Here is a 16,480-nt window from a genome sequence, read left to right on the forward strand (position 1 = left end):
GCCTGCAGTCCATCCATTCCTCAGCACCATGAATATGGCCCCTATCCTGGGGCCATGTGAGAGAGTCTGGCCTCCCTTGTTGGTGGAACTATGTAGCTGGTGCAAGAGTGCTCAGGAGTCGAAGTCCCTTGGGCATCCTTATGTGCCTGAGTGGCAACTCTGCCCACCCAGAAAACTCCAGACAACCTGAGTCTGTCTGGAGGCCTTGGGAATAGAGGGTCTATGGGGATCTCCTGTGTCCAGGATTGCAAAGGTTCATGGCATAAGTGTGAGTGTCTGGGGGCTTTTGCTGACTTACCATTTCCCTGTGGTGGGGAGCCCCCCTTGTCTTCCTGCCAGTCCTGGGTGGGCAGCTGTCCTGTCTTGCACTTCTCTGCTCTCTGTGGGTCATGGTGCTCCGTTGATGAATTCCAGCATGTCCTCCTGGATGATTCAGTGGAAGAGCTTGTGTTCATTGGCTGCTGTGTATCTTCTCCTTGAGAGCAGCATAAACTGGCTGCTTCTAATCAGCCATCTTCACACCTCCCAAAACAAAAATTCTTAATAGCAAGAGCTAACCAAATACAAAATCAGTAGAAGAAAAGAAATAATAAAGATCAGAACAGAAATAAGTGAAATTGAAATGAAGAAAATAATACAAAAGATCAATGAAACAAAAAGTTGGTTGTTTTAAAAGATGAAATTTACAAACCTTTAGCTAGACTAACAAAACAAAAGAGAGAGAACACCCAAATAAATAAAATCAGAGATGAAAAAGGAGACATTCAACCAATACTGCAGACATTCAAAGGATCATTAGTGGCTGCTGTGATCAACTATATGCCAATAAATTGGAAAATCTAGAAGAAATGGATAAATTCCCAGACACACACAACCTACCAACATTGAACCATGAAGAAATCCAAAATCTGAACAGACAGATAACAATGAGATGGAAGACATAGTAAAAATCTCCCCAGAAGGAAAAAGCCTGGGACTTGATGTCTTCACTGCTGGATTTTACCAAATATTTAAAGAAGAAATACCAGTTCTACTGAAACTATTCTGAAAAACAGAGAAGAGGGGAATACTTCTGAACTCATTCTACAAGGCTAATATTACCCTGATATTAAAACACATCAAAAAAGAAAACTATAGACCAATATCCCTGATGAATATTGATGCAAAAATTCTCAACAAAATACCAGCAAACCAAATTCCAAAACACATTCAAAAGATCATTCATCATGACCAAGTAGGATTTATCCCAGTGATGCAAGGATGGTTCAGCATATGCAAATCAGTTAGTGTAGTACATTGTATCAACAGAATGAAGGATCAAAATCATATAATCATTTCAATTGATTCTGAAAAAGCATTTAATAAAATTCAACATCAGTTCATGATAAAAAACCTTCAAAAAACTTGCTGTCACAGGAAGCCCACTCTGTATTTTTCCCTGGAGAAATGGTACAGTATTCTGTAAATCAGTATTCACAGCTACTTTATAGAATATAACTGCTGGAAATAACAAGAATCAGCTATATTTTTATTGTAGGAATAGTTGGGGGGGGTGAGTCTTACGGGTAAGTTACCTCATGCTCATCTTTTAGCCCTGCTGTTTGTAAATTTCCATGTGAGAGAATTCTGTTTTAGGACCTGTTATATTTTGTAGAGAGCCAGTTTTTAATCTCATTGATTTTAAATAAGTCATAATTTTGACTTGATCAGTTATTATTTCGAGTTACAAATAGTTTTAAGTCAAGGTCTTTCCTCTTGTGAAAACTTGATTATCTCTGCTCAATTTTAATGCTGTTTAATTAATGACAGCCTCATGAGGCTGTAAGTTTTTTATAACACCCCAAACTCTAATAACTTTTTGAATATCTTATTTGGTTTTCTAAATTGGAGGCTGGCAATTTTTTTTTTTTTGTAAATGGCCACATGGTAAATGTTTTAGGCTTTGCAGGATGCATAAGATTTCTTGTCACATATTCTTCTTTGTTTTTACAAATCTTTAAATATGTTTTTTAAAAACATTTTAAGCTTAGAGTCCAGGCCAGATTTAGCCCAGAGTTGTAGCTTGCCAATCTTTGTTCAAAAATTTTCAATGTGCTGTACCATTAGCTTTCCCTCTTTAAGATAGTGACATGTACTTCACCAGTATAACTTAGACTTGTAGATACCCTAGTGTGCCAGTCTTCCTGATTGCTTTTGACAAAAATTGCAACCTTTTTTTGTTTGGAGGTAATAAATATGCTGGATAGATTTTATTGTTATCACTGTTCTCACTAGAGCCTGATTAGCATGAAATACACGTGAAAAAAAAATGAGGAATAAGCACAGCCACTTAATTTTTTTATTCAGCAAACAGAAGGAATGGGAAACTAAACGTAATTGCCTATGTACCAAGTGTAAGCCATTTTAATATAACTCCTTATTTAATCCTTGTGATAATCAACAGGATGGCATACACATTTTTTCAGATATTTAACCTAATAATAATTAGTTAACCTAATTAAGACATCACTGTCCACTAGAATTTTCTGCTATGATGGACTTGTTTTATATCTGTGCTCTACATTATGGCTGTTGAGCACTTGAAATGGGACTAATGCAACTGAAGCTTTTATTTATTAATAATTTTAATTTCAATTTAAATAACCACATGTGGCTAGTAGTTACCATACTGGGCAGCATAACTTGAAGAGCTTCAATAATTGATTCAAGTTTAGACAGTCAGTTCTGTGTAACTCCTAAGCTCATATATATATGTGTGTGTATATATATATATGTGTATTTTTTTGTTGAGACAGAATTTTGCTCTTGTTGCCCAGGCTGGAGTACAGTGGTGCTATTTCGGCTCACTGCAACCTCCACCTCCTGGGTTCAAGTGATTCTCCTGCCTCAGCCTCCCAAGTAGCTGGGATTACAGGCATGCACCACCACACTCAGCTAATTTTGTATTTTCAGTAGAGACAGGGTTTCACCATGTTGGTCAGGCTGGTCTCGAACTCCTGACCTCAGGTGATCCACCTGCCTCGGCCTCCCAAAGTTCTGGGATTATAGGCGTGAGCCCCCACTCCTGGCCCTAAGCTCATATTTTTTTTCCATTGTGCCATACTGCCTCCTCAATAAAAATCAAGGAATCTATGAAGACAGTAGGAAAGAATGGGTGGACCTTTATTACCTTACAGAGTAAAAAATGTGGAGAAAGTACTTAGGCAATTTTCAAGGTATATTAACTTTTAGGCCATGAGCTCAATTAGTAAATCCATAATCTGGAATACTAGATCATAATTATCAGCAATACCTGTGAAATTCTTTTATAGTCTACATATTATTATTGCATTATATGAAGTAACATGAGTATACTCTGTGATCATTAGTGTGTTGAAAAAATTCAGATATTAGCATACTTTGATAGTATTTGTCTTATATCCAGGGAGTAGTCTCTTAAGAAGAAGTAAAGTCTAGTCAGATATTTCAAAAAAAGCTTTCAATGTTATAAAATTTTACATCCTTCCTATAATATAGAGCTTTTATTAACAAAATTTCCCTGGTTCATGGGGACCGTACTTGCTGGCATCAGTTTTAATATACATTTAAATTATACCTGACATAGGTATGGTGTGGAAATCTTGTTATTTCATTAATGAATACCAACTGGGTATAAGAAATTAAAAAAGTGATGTCTTTAAGGGAAGCATGTGCAGATAAATCATTCTATGATGCTGTTTCCTGTACTAGAAGGAGGCATGGGGGAGGAGAATAAAAAAAATTTATCTTCTTAGTCTTGACTCTTAATTTTACCCTGTATTTTTACAGCCCCAATCTAAATCAGAGTCCTGCCCAGTTTAAACAGGAAATTACTTAACTGATTGATGCCTGAGTAGCTTCCCTTGCTCTTCTCAGAAAATATTAAACACAGTGTCAGAAATGAAGTATAGGTACTATCACTGTCATTGGAGAACGTTTAGAATCCTTTAGCCAATGATTCTCCCAGGTGTTGCACAATTTTATTTGTGTGTAAAACAAGGAGACTGCTTCCCTCATAATTTCCTTTGTCAAATTCAGGAAGCTTCTTTCCCATCTAAAGAATCAGAGTGTTAAAATATTTGTACCTTGGAAAGCTTTACATTTGGCCTTGTTGAATGGATAATCTTTGGGAATTATTTTGGTACCTGAATAACACTAGAAGACTTTATTCTTAGAGCCGGTACTTTTCCTCATTCTTAATTCAAATCAAGTTATAGCTAAAACAAAGATCACTTTTTGCTTTAGATTTAGCAAGAAACAGGTAAAAGGGAATGCATTGGGAAAATCGAGGCAAAGGATTTATAATAGAAAGAATTCATTTTTTATGGATAGTGTTAATATAAATTGTATTTCAAGATGCAGGCTGCATCACTCAGTACTCCAGACCACTCTTATCCTTTACTTTCTCCAGAGCATTTATCAACTTATAATATAACATATTGTTTATTGTGTTTATTGTCTGTCTCCTCTCTACTAGAATGTCATTTGTATGAGAACAGGAATCTTTGTTTTGTTCACTGATATATTCTAAGCACTAAGACCAGAGTCTGGCACATAGTAGGTGTTCAATTGATGTTTGTGGACTGAATGAATATCAAGACCAATCCCACTCCATTCCTCAGATTTTAGTAATTATTACATTGCTATATTATTACATAATAATATTCCAGATTAATATTAATATTTCTTATGAAGTAGTTAACAAACAGGTAAAAATAGTGCTCTGCCATCCAGTGTGAGAAGATAATTTTATCAACTATGTCTTAAAAATGTATGAGGTAATTTGGAGTGTTTGAGTATTTAATATATTAAAGTGAAACCAATAGATTTCCTGAGATTCTTCCAGAATTTATTAGGAAATGGAAGATGGAAAGCTTTTCAACTAAAAAGGTGTTTTTGATATATCTTTCTTAGATGGGAAAACTGACAACCATGCCTGCAGGTCTGATATATGCATCTGTAAGTGTACATGCAGCCAAAGAAGAGGAATCCAAAAAGCAGCTAGTGAAACCAGAGCAGGTAATTTGCCTACAAAGGTTTATTAACTTTGTATAATATCAAGATGACACAAAAGCTATATTTTTAAAAATCATTTTTGCTCATCAAAAATGTCTTAGAAGTCTTTGTTAGATTTTAAAAGTTGAGAGAAATAGTTATGAAGTATCTCAAAAGACAATATGTAACTCAAGCATCTAAAATTCTAACTCCAATGAAAAACAACTAGTGATTTTTCTTAATGAATAATCAATAAGTAGTGGAGGGTGTTAGATGTTCTAGGCAGTCTGATTTTTCTTTCTTGAAAAACTTACACAGGTACATTCAGTGTTAGGAAACTTGAGTTTAAGAAAGTCATTAAGATCTCAGTTTTGGAAGTGACCTTATATGTTTTCTAGATCAACCTTCTGTATGGTACTGTAATTCCCTCTATAGTAGGCACATTTAGTGGCCATATATCTTCTACATGAATAAAACTCTAGGTAAAGGAGCCTAAGGAGCCCATTCCATTTTCTAAATCCTCTCATTTAACTTAAGGTCCTTTCTTATGTCAGATAGAAATTTGTCTCATAATATAACTTCTACCTGTTGGTGCTGTATCTCTTGCATTGGTGCCATACAGAAAACGCTCTTTCAAAAAACAAGCCTTTAAATATCAGTTATACTTTAAGTAATTTTGCTTCCAGGATAAACATTTTAAAGCATTCAGTTGCTTCAACTATTTCTCATACATCACAGCTTTGAGTTCCTCACTATCATGATCAGCCTCTGCCAAGCATGTTCAGGATAGTTAGTGTTTTCTTCAGGTGTAAGTAGTTTGTTTTTCTTTTTAAAAAGCATTTTGGTTTTTGGTGCCATGACTTGGATGTATGAACCACAGTGTTTTGACTGCTACAGGATAGAGTCGATCTCTGACTTCTCCTCTTCTAGATGTTATATTTCTATTAATGCTGCCTAAGATCACGTTAGTTTTTATATTTGAGTGCTCAAAATCAACCATGCTCATAAGCAGCCTTTGACCATGACATAGTAAGCATGTGGTTCTCTAAAATTCATTAAGCCTTTTTACATGGACTACTGGTAAGGTATGCCTCATCCCAGTTTGTACTTAGGCATTTGAACTTTTTGGACTCTGTTGAAGGTATATTTATACCTGTTTAAATTTTACCTTGTTGATCTGGCTTATCATGCCAGCCTGTTTAGCTGTAATTGTGGTTACTAATTCTATTCATCATTGTGCTTTTTATCTCTTCCTACTTTAAGTCACCCTTAAGATTTATCTACACACTTAATAATATGTTTTTGAATCAGGCCTGAATTTGAGTCCTGATTCCATGAGTGACTAGTTAGATGACATTGGGCAGAATTCTTAATGGTGTCATAAATATTCTGTTGTATGAATATACTACCATCAAATAAATGTAAAATTTTCATAAATTTTTGGAAATGTAGACTATTTCCAGCTATTGCTATTGTAATCAGTACTTGTTGAACCACTTTGTATTGAATCTATATATACATCTATAACCATTTCCTTAGAATGAATTTCTATAAGCAGAAGTGTAGGTCAAAAGGCACAAAAAATTGATAATATTCCAAACTAACATGCATAAAGATAATATTCATAAATTCAACCAAAAATATTTTCTAAGCTCCTCTTATATATTTGTGAAGCACTGTTCTAATTACTAGATCAAGTTTATTTTCATTAATGGTCTAGGGTAGAGTCATTTCCCTACCCGCTAACTGATTCTAAGTATTTTTTTATTTTTTCTTTTTATTAATCTTAGGAGGATGTTGATTTTAAGGCTTCCTTGACACTCCCATATCTGGACAGCTCAAATCTAGGTAGGAAGATAAATCCCTAATGGCTGAATTTAATTTTTGAAATTTTAAAATAAAGTAGTGCTGTTTATTATGGAATACACAGTATTCCTTGGTATTTACTGTATTCCCCAAGTACATTTTAAATATCATTTAATTGAATTACTTATTAAACAAAGTTGGTTGCCAGCTATGTGCTAGGGGCTATACACAAAGTCAGGATCTAGTCCTTGAGGAATGTAGAATTTCTGAAGGGATTAAAATGTGATTTATGTGCAACATTTCCAGCTACTTTTATTGTGTAAAGTGAGCTATACTTCCGTTTAAATCTGTAATAACACTTCTACTAAACCAGAATACTTTATGAATGAAGTGTTCTGGTTATTTGGTTATTTGAATCTTTTGGTAAACTTGTAGCTAAACAGAAAATCTGTTTTAGTTCAACTCTTCTCACTAAACATCTTTTTAAATATTCTCAGTGTATTCCTTCCTTATATGCCATCTAGTGAACATAAGTAAATCTCCCTTTAATAGAAAACTCTGTAGGACCATGAGACAATCATTTTTTTAACCATGAAATCGGTAGTAGGCCGGGCGCGGTGGCTCACGCTTGTAATCCCAGCACTTTGGGAGGCCGAGGCGGGCGGATCACGAGGTCAGGAGATCGAGACCATGGTGAAACTCCGTCTCTACTAAAAATACAAAAAATTAGCCGGGCGTGGTGGCGGGCGCCTGTAGTCCCAGCTACTCGGAGAGGCTGAGGCAGGAGAATGGCGTGAACCCGGGAGGCGGAGCTTGCAGTGAGCGGAGATCGCGCCACTGCACTCCAGCCTCCTGGGAAGAGGAAGAAGCCTCCTCCAAAAAAAAAAAAAAAAAAAAAAAAAAAAAGAAATCGGTAGTATTCAGATCAGTAAAATGACTGGCAATTGGAATGCATGTATACAGCCAGCCCTAGACATCCCTGGACATTTCTTTTTAAAATCCCTCTATGAGATGAATTATACTTATTTTCTTGTCATTTGCTTGTTATCACTGAGAAATAACAGAAAAATACTGATTTGAGAGTTTTAGTTACTTTGGTTCAATTTAATTTTAAATGTGATTTTATAGCTTACTCAATGTAATCATAATTTCTAAATGAGAACATACAAGTTCTAGCTATACAATAAGTGGCATTTAAGCCCCAAGGCCTCTAAAATTTGTAGTGAGAATGCTCTTCTCAGTGGAGACTGTAGTAACATCCTACTGGCTAGCTCTTAAAATTAAAGTAGAGCTGAAATCCTATCATCATAAACCTTTCAACTATGCCTATGCCTTAGAAGGAAAATACTTTAAAACACTGCCTCTTAACCATTCTGACCCCTTTGAGAGTCTGATAAAAACTTTGAATGCTCTTCCTAGAAAACTACATATACAAAATTTTGTTTATAATAGGCAACAAACAGATAAAGAACCTGAACCCGTGAGGCGCGGTGCCTCACGCTTGTAATCCCAGCACTTTAGGATGGCAAGGCGGGCGGATTGCTTGAGCTCAGGAATTGGAGACCAGTCTGGGCAACAGGGTGAAACCCCATCTCTACAAAAAAATACGAAAATTAGCCGGGTTTGTTGGGGGTGTGCCTGTAGTTCCAGCTACTCGGGATGCTGAGGTGGGAGGATTTCTTGAGCCCGGGAGATTGAGGCTGCAGTGAGCTGTGTTCATGCCACTGTACTCTAGACTGGATGACAAAGCAAGACCCTGTCTCAAAAAACAAACAAACAAACAAAAAAACAACTTAATCAGCAGGTTTTGATGGGGACAGAGGGGAGAGAATAAGAACAATGAGTGTAATAAAGTTTGGAATTGGGATGTGTAAATAATAAAGAGGATAGAAACACGATGGACAAACATATAAGTAAATAACGTTGCCCACTCTGACACCAGTACATCCACATATATCTCTCCTTTCTAGGGTAGAGAGGAAACTTGCCTACTTGCAGTGCCCCTGCTTTTTATATATAAAATGCATCTTTAATAAGATATGCATCTCTCACCTTCCTAATTATACATAGTTGCCAATGTGGTGAATTTAATCTAAGCATTAGTCCAGAAAGATAAACACTAACTCTTGAATCCTGGTATGGGTAGTAAAGAGTCATTTAATGGTAAAACAAGACTTTTCTGACTTACTACGGGAAAAGCTTTACCAAACTCACACTGTCTTATGTTTTATATATTTTTTAAATTTAAATAAAAAAACTGACATAAAATTGTATGTATTTACCTTGTACAGCATGATGCTTTGAAGTATATATACATTGTGGAATGACTAAATCTGTCTAATTTACATATGTATCACCTTGAATAGTTATCATTTTTGGGATGAGGACATTTTATACCCACTCTTAGCATTTTTCAAGAATACAATATAGTGTTAACTATAGTTTCATTTTTGTCGTTGGTAGAGGACCAAATCCAAAGTTATTAATCATCTAGTTCTCTTGATGTTGATTTGTAAACTTGATTCTTCCCAGTTCTATCTTCCTCAAACACCAAGCTTCATAGGAGGATTTATACCCTAAGTATAAAAGCAAAAAAAAAAAAATTTTTTTTAAAAGGAAGTAAGTCCTTACCTGGTTAAGTTTTTCATTGTTCTTTTGTGTATGTTTGTTTTTATTAAATACTAATTAGAATCAAAAGGCTGTTCAAAATATGAAAGGTATGAATAATATGATGATGATAATGATGTACAACTGTATACCTACCACCCAATTTAAAGGAAAACAAAATCCTCTGTGTTTCCATTTCATTCCACTCAGAGGTTACCATTACCCTGAATTTTTACTATTATTCCCCTCCTTTACTTTTTAATTTTACCTTATGTGGCTGTATCGCTAAGCAATATGATTTTTGTTTTTTTTAAGTAACCTTATATTCCTGAAATTCATCCAAATTTTTCCATGTTGCTGTAATTTTTATATTTACCCCCTAATTTCTAATATTTCTTTGTACGAATATACCCCAAAGGATCCATTTTACTGTGGATGGACATTGGGTTGGTTGTAATTAAAATGTTGCTGTGAACGTTATTATACTAACTCTGGGTGTGCAAAGGCAGTAGTTTCTCTAAATATACATAGGAGTAGAACCATTGGATTATATTATATTTGGCATCTTTTAATTTCTGGGTTTTAAACAGTCTTTATTTATAAACCATTTACCACATCATTCCTCTATTTAAGATGGTTTTTAAAAAGTGTTTTATCAGCATTTTTAGTTGTTTTTAGGAAGAAGGCTGATGAGGATTCCTGTTCTGCCATACCGCTGTTATGGACAGTCCAGCTATTTTATGTTTTTGACATGAACATTTTGTGCCTGTAGCTCCCCATATATACTGCACCACCGCTCCAGTCTAAATATGTTGAAGAGCAGCCTGGTCATTTACAAATGGGCTTTGCTTCCATCCGCACTGCAACTGGTTGTTATATTGGCTGGTGCAAGGTAAGTCAATTCTGATAGTGGTTTAATATCAGAGATTTCTGATTAATTGTTCCAGTTACCTATTGGTGTGTAGAAAACTAATCCAAAACTTAATGGCTTAAAACCACAACCATTATATTATATCTTATGATTTTGTAAGTCATGAATTTGATCTGAGTTCAGACAGGTGATTTGTCTGTTGCATGTGGCATTGACAGAGGTGGCCCAGTGGTGTTCATCTGGCAAATGAGCTGATCTAGACAGTCCAAGACAGCTTTATTTGCATCTCTGGCACCTTGTTAAGGATGGCTGGATGCCTGGGTTCAGCTGGGATTATTGACTAGAACACTTACACGTGGCCTCTCAAGCATGGTGATTTCAAATAGTTCAGATATAACTTACATGGGTAATTCAGGGCTCCTAAAGACAATGTTACAAGTGGCCCTAGGCAGAATTTGCCAGGCTTTTTGCCTACCATCAGATGTCCAAGAAAGTCACTTCTACAGCATTCTATTGTTAAGTCACTAAGGCCAGCTCAAGTTTTAAAGGGAAGGGAATTAGATGCCAAATCTCAGTAGAAGTAGCAGCAAATAATTTGTGGCTATATTGAACCTACTCTACCACTACTGCATAGATTAAAGTAGTTCAGCAAGGATTTATATCACCTAGCATGTACACAGTATCACTCACTTTTTATGTGAAGTTCTGAGATTATTTCTGAATATTTTCTTCTTTGGCTAGGCAAAGTGTTATTTACTTGTTGGGGTTAGCTCATAAGACCATTCTAACTACAGTAAGCTATTGGTCAAAGTAGAATACACGTGACTTTAATGCTTAGCCTTCAATCAGTGATATCTATCAGCAGAGTGGTAGAGTAAGCTGATACAACACTAATGTTTCATTATCATCACATAAACATCATTGTGTTAGCGTCAGTATCTCCAGTGTCAGTATCTTAATGTTGGCACCAGCGTTTTCATCATTCTGACCTAGTAAACATGTGACTTTTCCCCAAATATAGCCTGGTGGTGAACCATTGTTCTTTTTTAGTTTCTATCCATTATCTTTAAAAAGAAATCTAATGAGCTTATGAAAAATAATTTGTGCTTAGGTGAAATACCAAATCAATGAACTCTGATAATTCCAGATAATATTTCAAATATCTGATAAATACATGATGTTATTTTTGAAAACTTGTGTTTGCCATACAATTCTTATGGTACTGGTTGTACTACACACTATTAATAGTTTGATCTAAGAGGGAAATACCTTAACCAATTATGGTCTGAATCATGCCCCTATGACTATGTGCCAATAGCTAGATGATTCAGACTTAAGCCTCCTGAGATGTAATTTTCCATAATGTTCTGAAATTTTTCTTCAGTGAGATAAAATGTTCCTGAGAGGTCTTTAAATTGCTATTGTAACTATCATCCAATTTAAGACTCAAAAGAATGTTTTATTCCATTAATATGCTCAAACAAATAGGTTGAAGAAAGGCAATTTCCAATGCATTTTGTCCTAAATGTAAACAACTTTTTTTCCTAATTTTCCACTAAAAATGTAATATTCTTTAAAAATTATGTCTGACTCAAATTCGTTCCACATTAAACCTTGAATCATGTAGAGCAAATTCAATTTCTACTCCTGCTAGCTTAGTGTTTTGAAATTTGGGTAGCGCTGACCCCAAGTGGTAAAAATGAATTCCTTAGCAGAGCTAAGAAAATTTTTTTTTGAAAGATGACTAATTTTCTTCCTTAATGGTTAAATGATTCCCAATCGACTGGTCAATAGGTATTTTAACTTTGAAGGTGAAATATTCTCAAGACAGTCCCTACAGAAAAGTAGTTCAATAGCAGTTAGCATTTATGCTGATTTGTACAATTTTAAACCAAGATGAACCTCTGCATCTCTCTGAAAACTATTAAAATATGTAAGACAAAATTACAAAACCAAGCTATCTCTATAACAAAAACTTATTTCTTCCCTGTCCAATATAATAATCTCTGTTTTCTCTGCTTCGAAAGTCTGTTTTGTTCTTGTTTTTATCCCAAGGTTTCATAGCAGCTAGTTCAGAGAAGGATTGTGTTTTCTGGTTCCATCAACAGAGTACAATATGACCACGAGTAAATAATTTTGTGACTTCCTTTTTTTTTCTTATCTAAGTGAGATAATACCTAGCACTCAATAAATATATTTAACACTCTTTTGCACTAAAATAAATCAGTTAGAAACAGGTAAAGTTAAAGATTTGCTTTAAAACTTTAATTCCTCCGAGTATTAACATAGTTTTGATTTCTAGGGAATTTATGTTCCTATTTAAAAACAGGATAAACACTGGTCTATGTAGGATGATTTCTGTCCTGAGGTAATTTAGATTTTTTTTCTCATTCTAATGCACACTAAGAAAAGGGAGGAAGATGAAGCCCTTTGCTTTAAGCTTTTTGCTCTTTTTTTCCCTCCACAAATCATTATGTTTTTGCTATTGCATCTTTATTAATCAGATGTTGCTTCTAAACTGAAATATACCTCCCTTCTTCTTTATTTAAATTCCATTTATTTTTCTAGGTCATTATAAAATAAGATGATAAATCTTTTTTTTTTCAGTATCATTTCTGCTCTGATTATTTCATAGACACACTGTCCATTTATATGAGAAAAATGGTATAAGTGTTATCCATATTAAATAGAATGAAAAGCAGGAAATGAAAACAAGCTAAGTTAAATGAGTATTCTGGTAGTGAATACATAGGAAAGCTGGATTTAGATTTGGGCATAATGTTAAGTCAACCTTTTAATATAATCTCAGAGATGCAGGCAATTTTATCTCATTATCAACAGCTTCAAAAATGCAGATGTCTTTCCCCCCTTTTTTTTTGCTTAGGGTGTTTATGTCTTTGTGAAAAATGGGATAATGGATACAGTACAATTTGGAAAAGGTAGGTGGGTAAATAATTAGAAATGTTTTATTGTGTTTTTAAATTGCATTGTTTAAATGTGAGAAAAATAAACTTGGTATGTTACCCATTATCATGCATTTACCAACTCAGAAGGTACTCTCTATAGCAATTTATTGATTAATTTATTGATTATTTGTTGATTATTGATTAATAGCAAAGCAGTAATATTATTCAGCAGTTATTATTGGCTAAGGTGTACTTAGCATTTTACATAATTTTTGTCACAATTATGTTAGTATTGGTATTATAATTATTCCCATTTTACAGGTGAGGGCAACTGAGGTTTAGAAAGGTTAAGTAGGTTATCGAGGTTACATAACTGTAAGTGGTAGTGCCAGGATACAAACTGAGGTCTGTTTTAACTACAAAGTCTATATTATATATCATAAAGCATAAATTAAAAACATGTCTCCATTGTTGCTAATTAGTTTAAGTGCTACTTGCTGTTAAAATACATTGAATTTTGCTGTCAATTGCTAGGAAATGTTATAGCAATCACTAACCCTGGAATATTTAAGCTAATGGTTGAAAAGCAATTATACTTTTCTCTTTAGCTTGTTAATGGTGTTTGGCAACAGATATAGCTTTGTAATATTCTTAGCTTATGCCAGTTGTCATAATAAATATGTATAGGAGATAGAAAGATGAGCTAAAATGTTGAATGTTTCCATGAAGTTGATGAACTGTATTTGAATTGTCATTATTTAATGTATTAGGAATAAATTCAAAATTATATTCCTCATCAGTCATGAGGAATAGGATTAAATATGTGATTGCCATTAAATAATTAACTATGATAGAAAAGTGTACTTTTGGAACCAGAAACAAATTCAACATATAGAAAGCCAAGAACTACTCTTCATCTACTTTTTGTCTAGGCTCACTGATGATTGACTTTAACCAACAGCAGTGGCTGTCCTGAGGTTATTAGGGAGTAGTGGCAAGCAAGGTCTAGTAGCTGTGTATATCCTTAAACTATTATTCAAAACTCCTTAATAAGGTATTTATTTCATTTCTTACTGGAGGCTACCAGTGTTTGAACAGATAAGGGCAGAAGTTCATTATAGAGATATAATACATACACAGTCAGAAATTTACCTTATGGTAACCCATATTAAGATGTGCCCTCTAGCATTACATTTCCTTATAGTAATAACCATCAGTATCATTAAGAAAAGAAATATTAAATCAGCTACGGAAGGAAAATTTTATTTTGTAACAAGTAAATATATCTAGTTTTTTAGCTTGCTACTCATATCATCATTATATACAGCTCTTTTGAAGAATGTTTAAACCTCATTATTGTCTTAGCAAATCTCTTTAACCTTCCTGCATTATAACTGTATAGAATGTCCAGTAGAATTCAGTTGTTTATGTTAATTTTTAACTGATTTCTTGAGATGCTTATGTCTATCTGAAGAATCCTCCTCGAGATTTTCTTCCGAAAATGGGAGTTATTACAGTTTCAGGATTGGCGGGCTTGGTTTCAGCGAGAAGAGGTAGGGTTTTTAAAAATATATTCTCTCTTAATGCCATGATATTAGTTTCTGAATTTTGCAGTCATGAGAAAACCTCATATGGTTTATTGAATATTATCTGGATAGGCTACTGTAAAGATTTTTAGATTCTGTATTACAGCATGCTTACTTTTATAAGGACTTTCTGTTTTCAAAACTATAGCTATTCCAAAGGTTGTTCAACGTCATTAGTCATTATGGAAATGCAGATGAAAACTAGAATGAGATACCATGTCAGTCCCAACAACATTGGTCAGGATGAGAACAAGAGAAAATCAGATTTTATCTCATATATCAATATCTCTGTCTCAAATCTTTAAAGTAGCTGCCAGAATATGGGGGTCATGACTGAGAAAAGTAGTTTGAGTGATTAGTATATATTTTTACATTAAGATAAAACTCTCAAGAAATTTTTTCGGTAGTTAGTGACTCTTAAGGTCTTAAAAAAAAGTTACCTAGAAAACAAAATGACAAATTATAATTTTAATAGAAACAGCTATGTATTTAAAGAAATTTTTGGCTGGGCGTGGTGGCTCACGCCTGTAATCCCAGCACTTTGGGAGGCCAAGGTGGGTGGATCACCTGAGTTCGGGAGTTGGAGACCAGCCTGACCAACATGGAGAAACCCTGTCTCTACTAAAAATACAAAATTAGCCGGGCGTGGTGGCACATGCCTGTAATCCCAGCTACTCAGGAGGCTGAGGCAGGATAATCACTTGGACCCGGGAGGCAGAGGTTGTGATGAGCCAAGATCATGCCATTACACTCCAGCCTGGGCAACAAGAGCGAAACTCCATCTCAAAAAAATAAATATTTTAAAATTATCACACAGTAAATTCATACAATTCTATCAGTTTTGATATATACATAGAGTCAGGTAACCATCACCACAACCAGGATACAGAACAGTTATATCATTCCCAAAAAGTACCTCATGCTGTCTGTCTGCAGTCAGATCTTCTTCCCACTTCTAACTCCCAGAAACACTGATCTGTCGTCTGTCACTATAGCTCTGTCTTTTTCAGAATGCCATCTAAATGGAATCATACATAGACTGGCTTCTTTCACTCAGATTATCAAGATTGTTGCATGTGTCAATAGCTTGTTCCTTTTTGTTACTAAGTAGTATTCCTTCATATGGATGTGCCACGGTTTACTTTATCACTTACCTGTTGGACATTTGGGTTGTTTCCAGCTTTTGGTGATTAGGAATATAGCTACTATGAAAATTTGTATACAGGTTTTTCATTTCTCCAAGCCCTTACTAAGCTGGTGTAGTTCTCTAGTCACTAGCCATTTTGGTCACCTTTCATCCATCCTTTGTCCACATTCCAGTTGCTAGACATTGTCCCCAAACTAAATTACTTATATTGGAAGGCACAGCTCTGAGCCAGTCTGGAATCTGATGTCAGATACTTTGTAGTTTGTTTTTCCAGCTATAGTCCTAAAAGCCTCAAATCAAGGCATAATTAGGTACAAAACTGCTGTGCAATTATAAGAACATTCTAGCATCCTAACTCATATAATATGTATATATATATAAAAAACATATATAAATATATATATGAGAGGACGCTAGAATATTCTTATTATATATATATATATATCATCTGAATGGATGAGACACATAAATCTCATCTGAATGGATGAGACACATAAATCTCATCTGAATGGATGAGACACATATATCTCATCTGAATGGATGA

The 16,480-nt window shown here is 34.7% G+C and overlaps 1 protein-coding gene across 2 annotated transcripts in view; it reads left to right on the plus strand.

Moving 5' to 3' along the window:
- The window catches only part of APOOL (apolipoprotein O like), an 85,360-nt gene that overhangs the window by 37,887 nt on the left and 30,993 nt on the right, over positions 1-16,480 (plus strand). For both annotated transcript variants that reach the window (XM_032757242.2, XM_032757241.2), the window contains 4 exons: positions 4,933-5,037; positions 10,199-10,318; positions 13,182-13,236; positions 14,658-14,756. In XM_032757242.2, the coding sequence (XP_032613133.1) occupies positions 4,933-5,037; positions 10,199-10,318; positions 13,182-13,236; positions 14,658-14,756 (379 nt within the window). The remainder of the gene's footprint in view (positions 1-4,932; positions 5,038-10,198; positions 10,319-13,181; positions 13,237-14,657; positions 14,757-16,480) is intronic.

Source organism: Hylobates moloch, unplaced genomic scaffold (genome assembly GCF_009828535.3).
Source record: "Hylobates moloch isolate HMO894 unplaced genomic scaffold, HMol_V3 SCAFFOLD_7, whole genome shotgun sequence".
NCBI classification, from domain to species: domain Eukaryota; kingdom Metazoa; phylum Chordata; class Mammalia; order Primates; family Hylobatidae; genus Hylobates; species Hylobates moloch.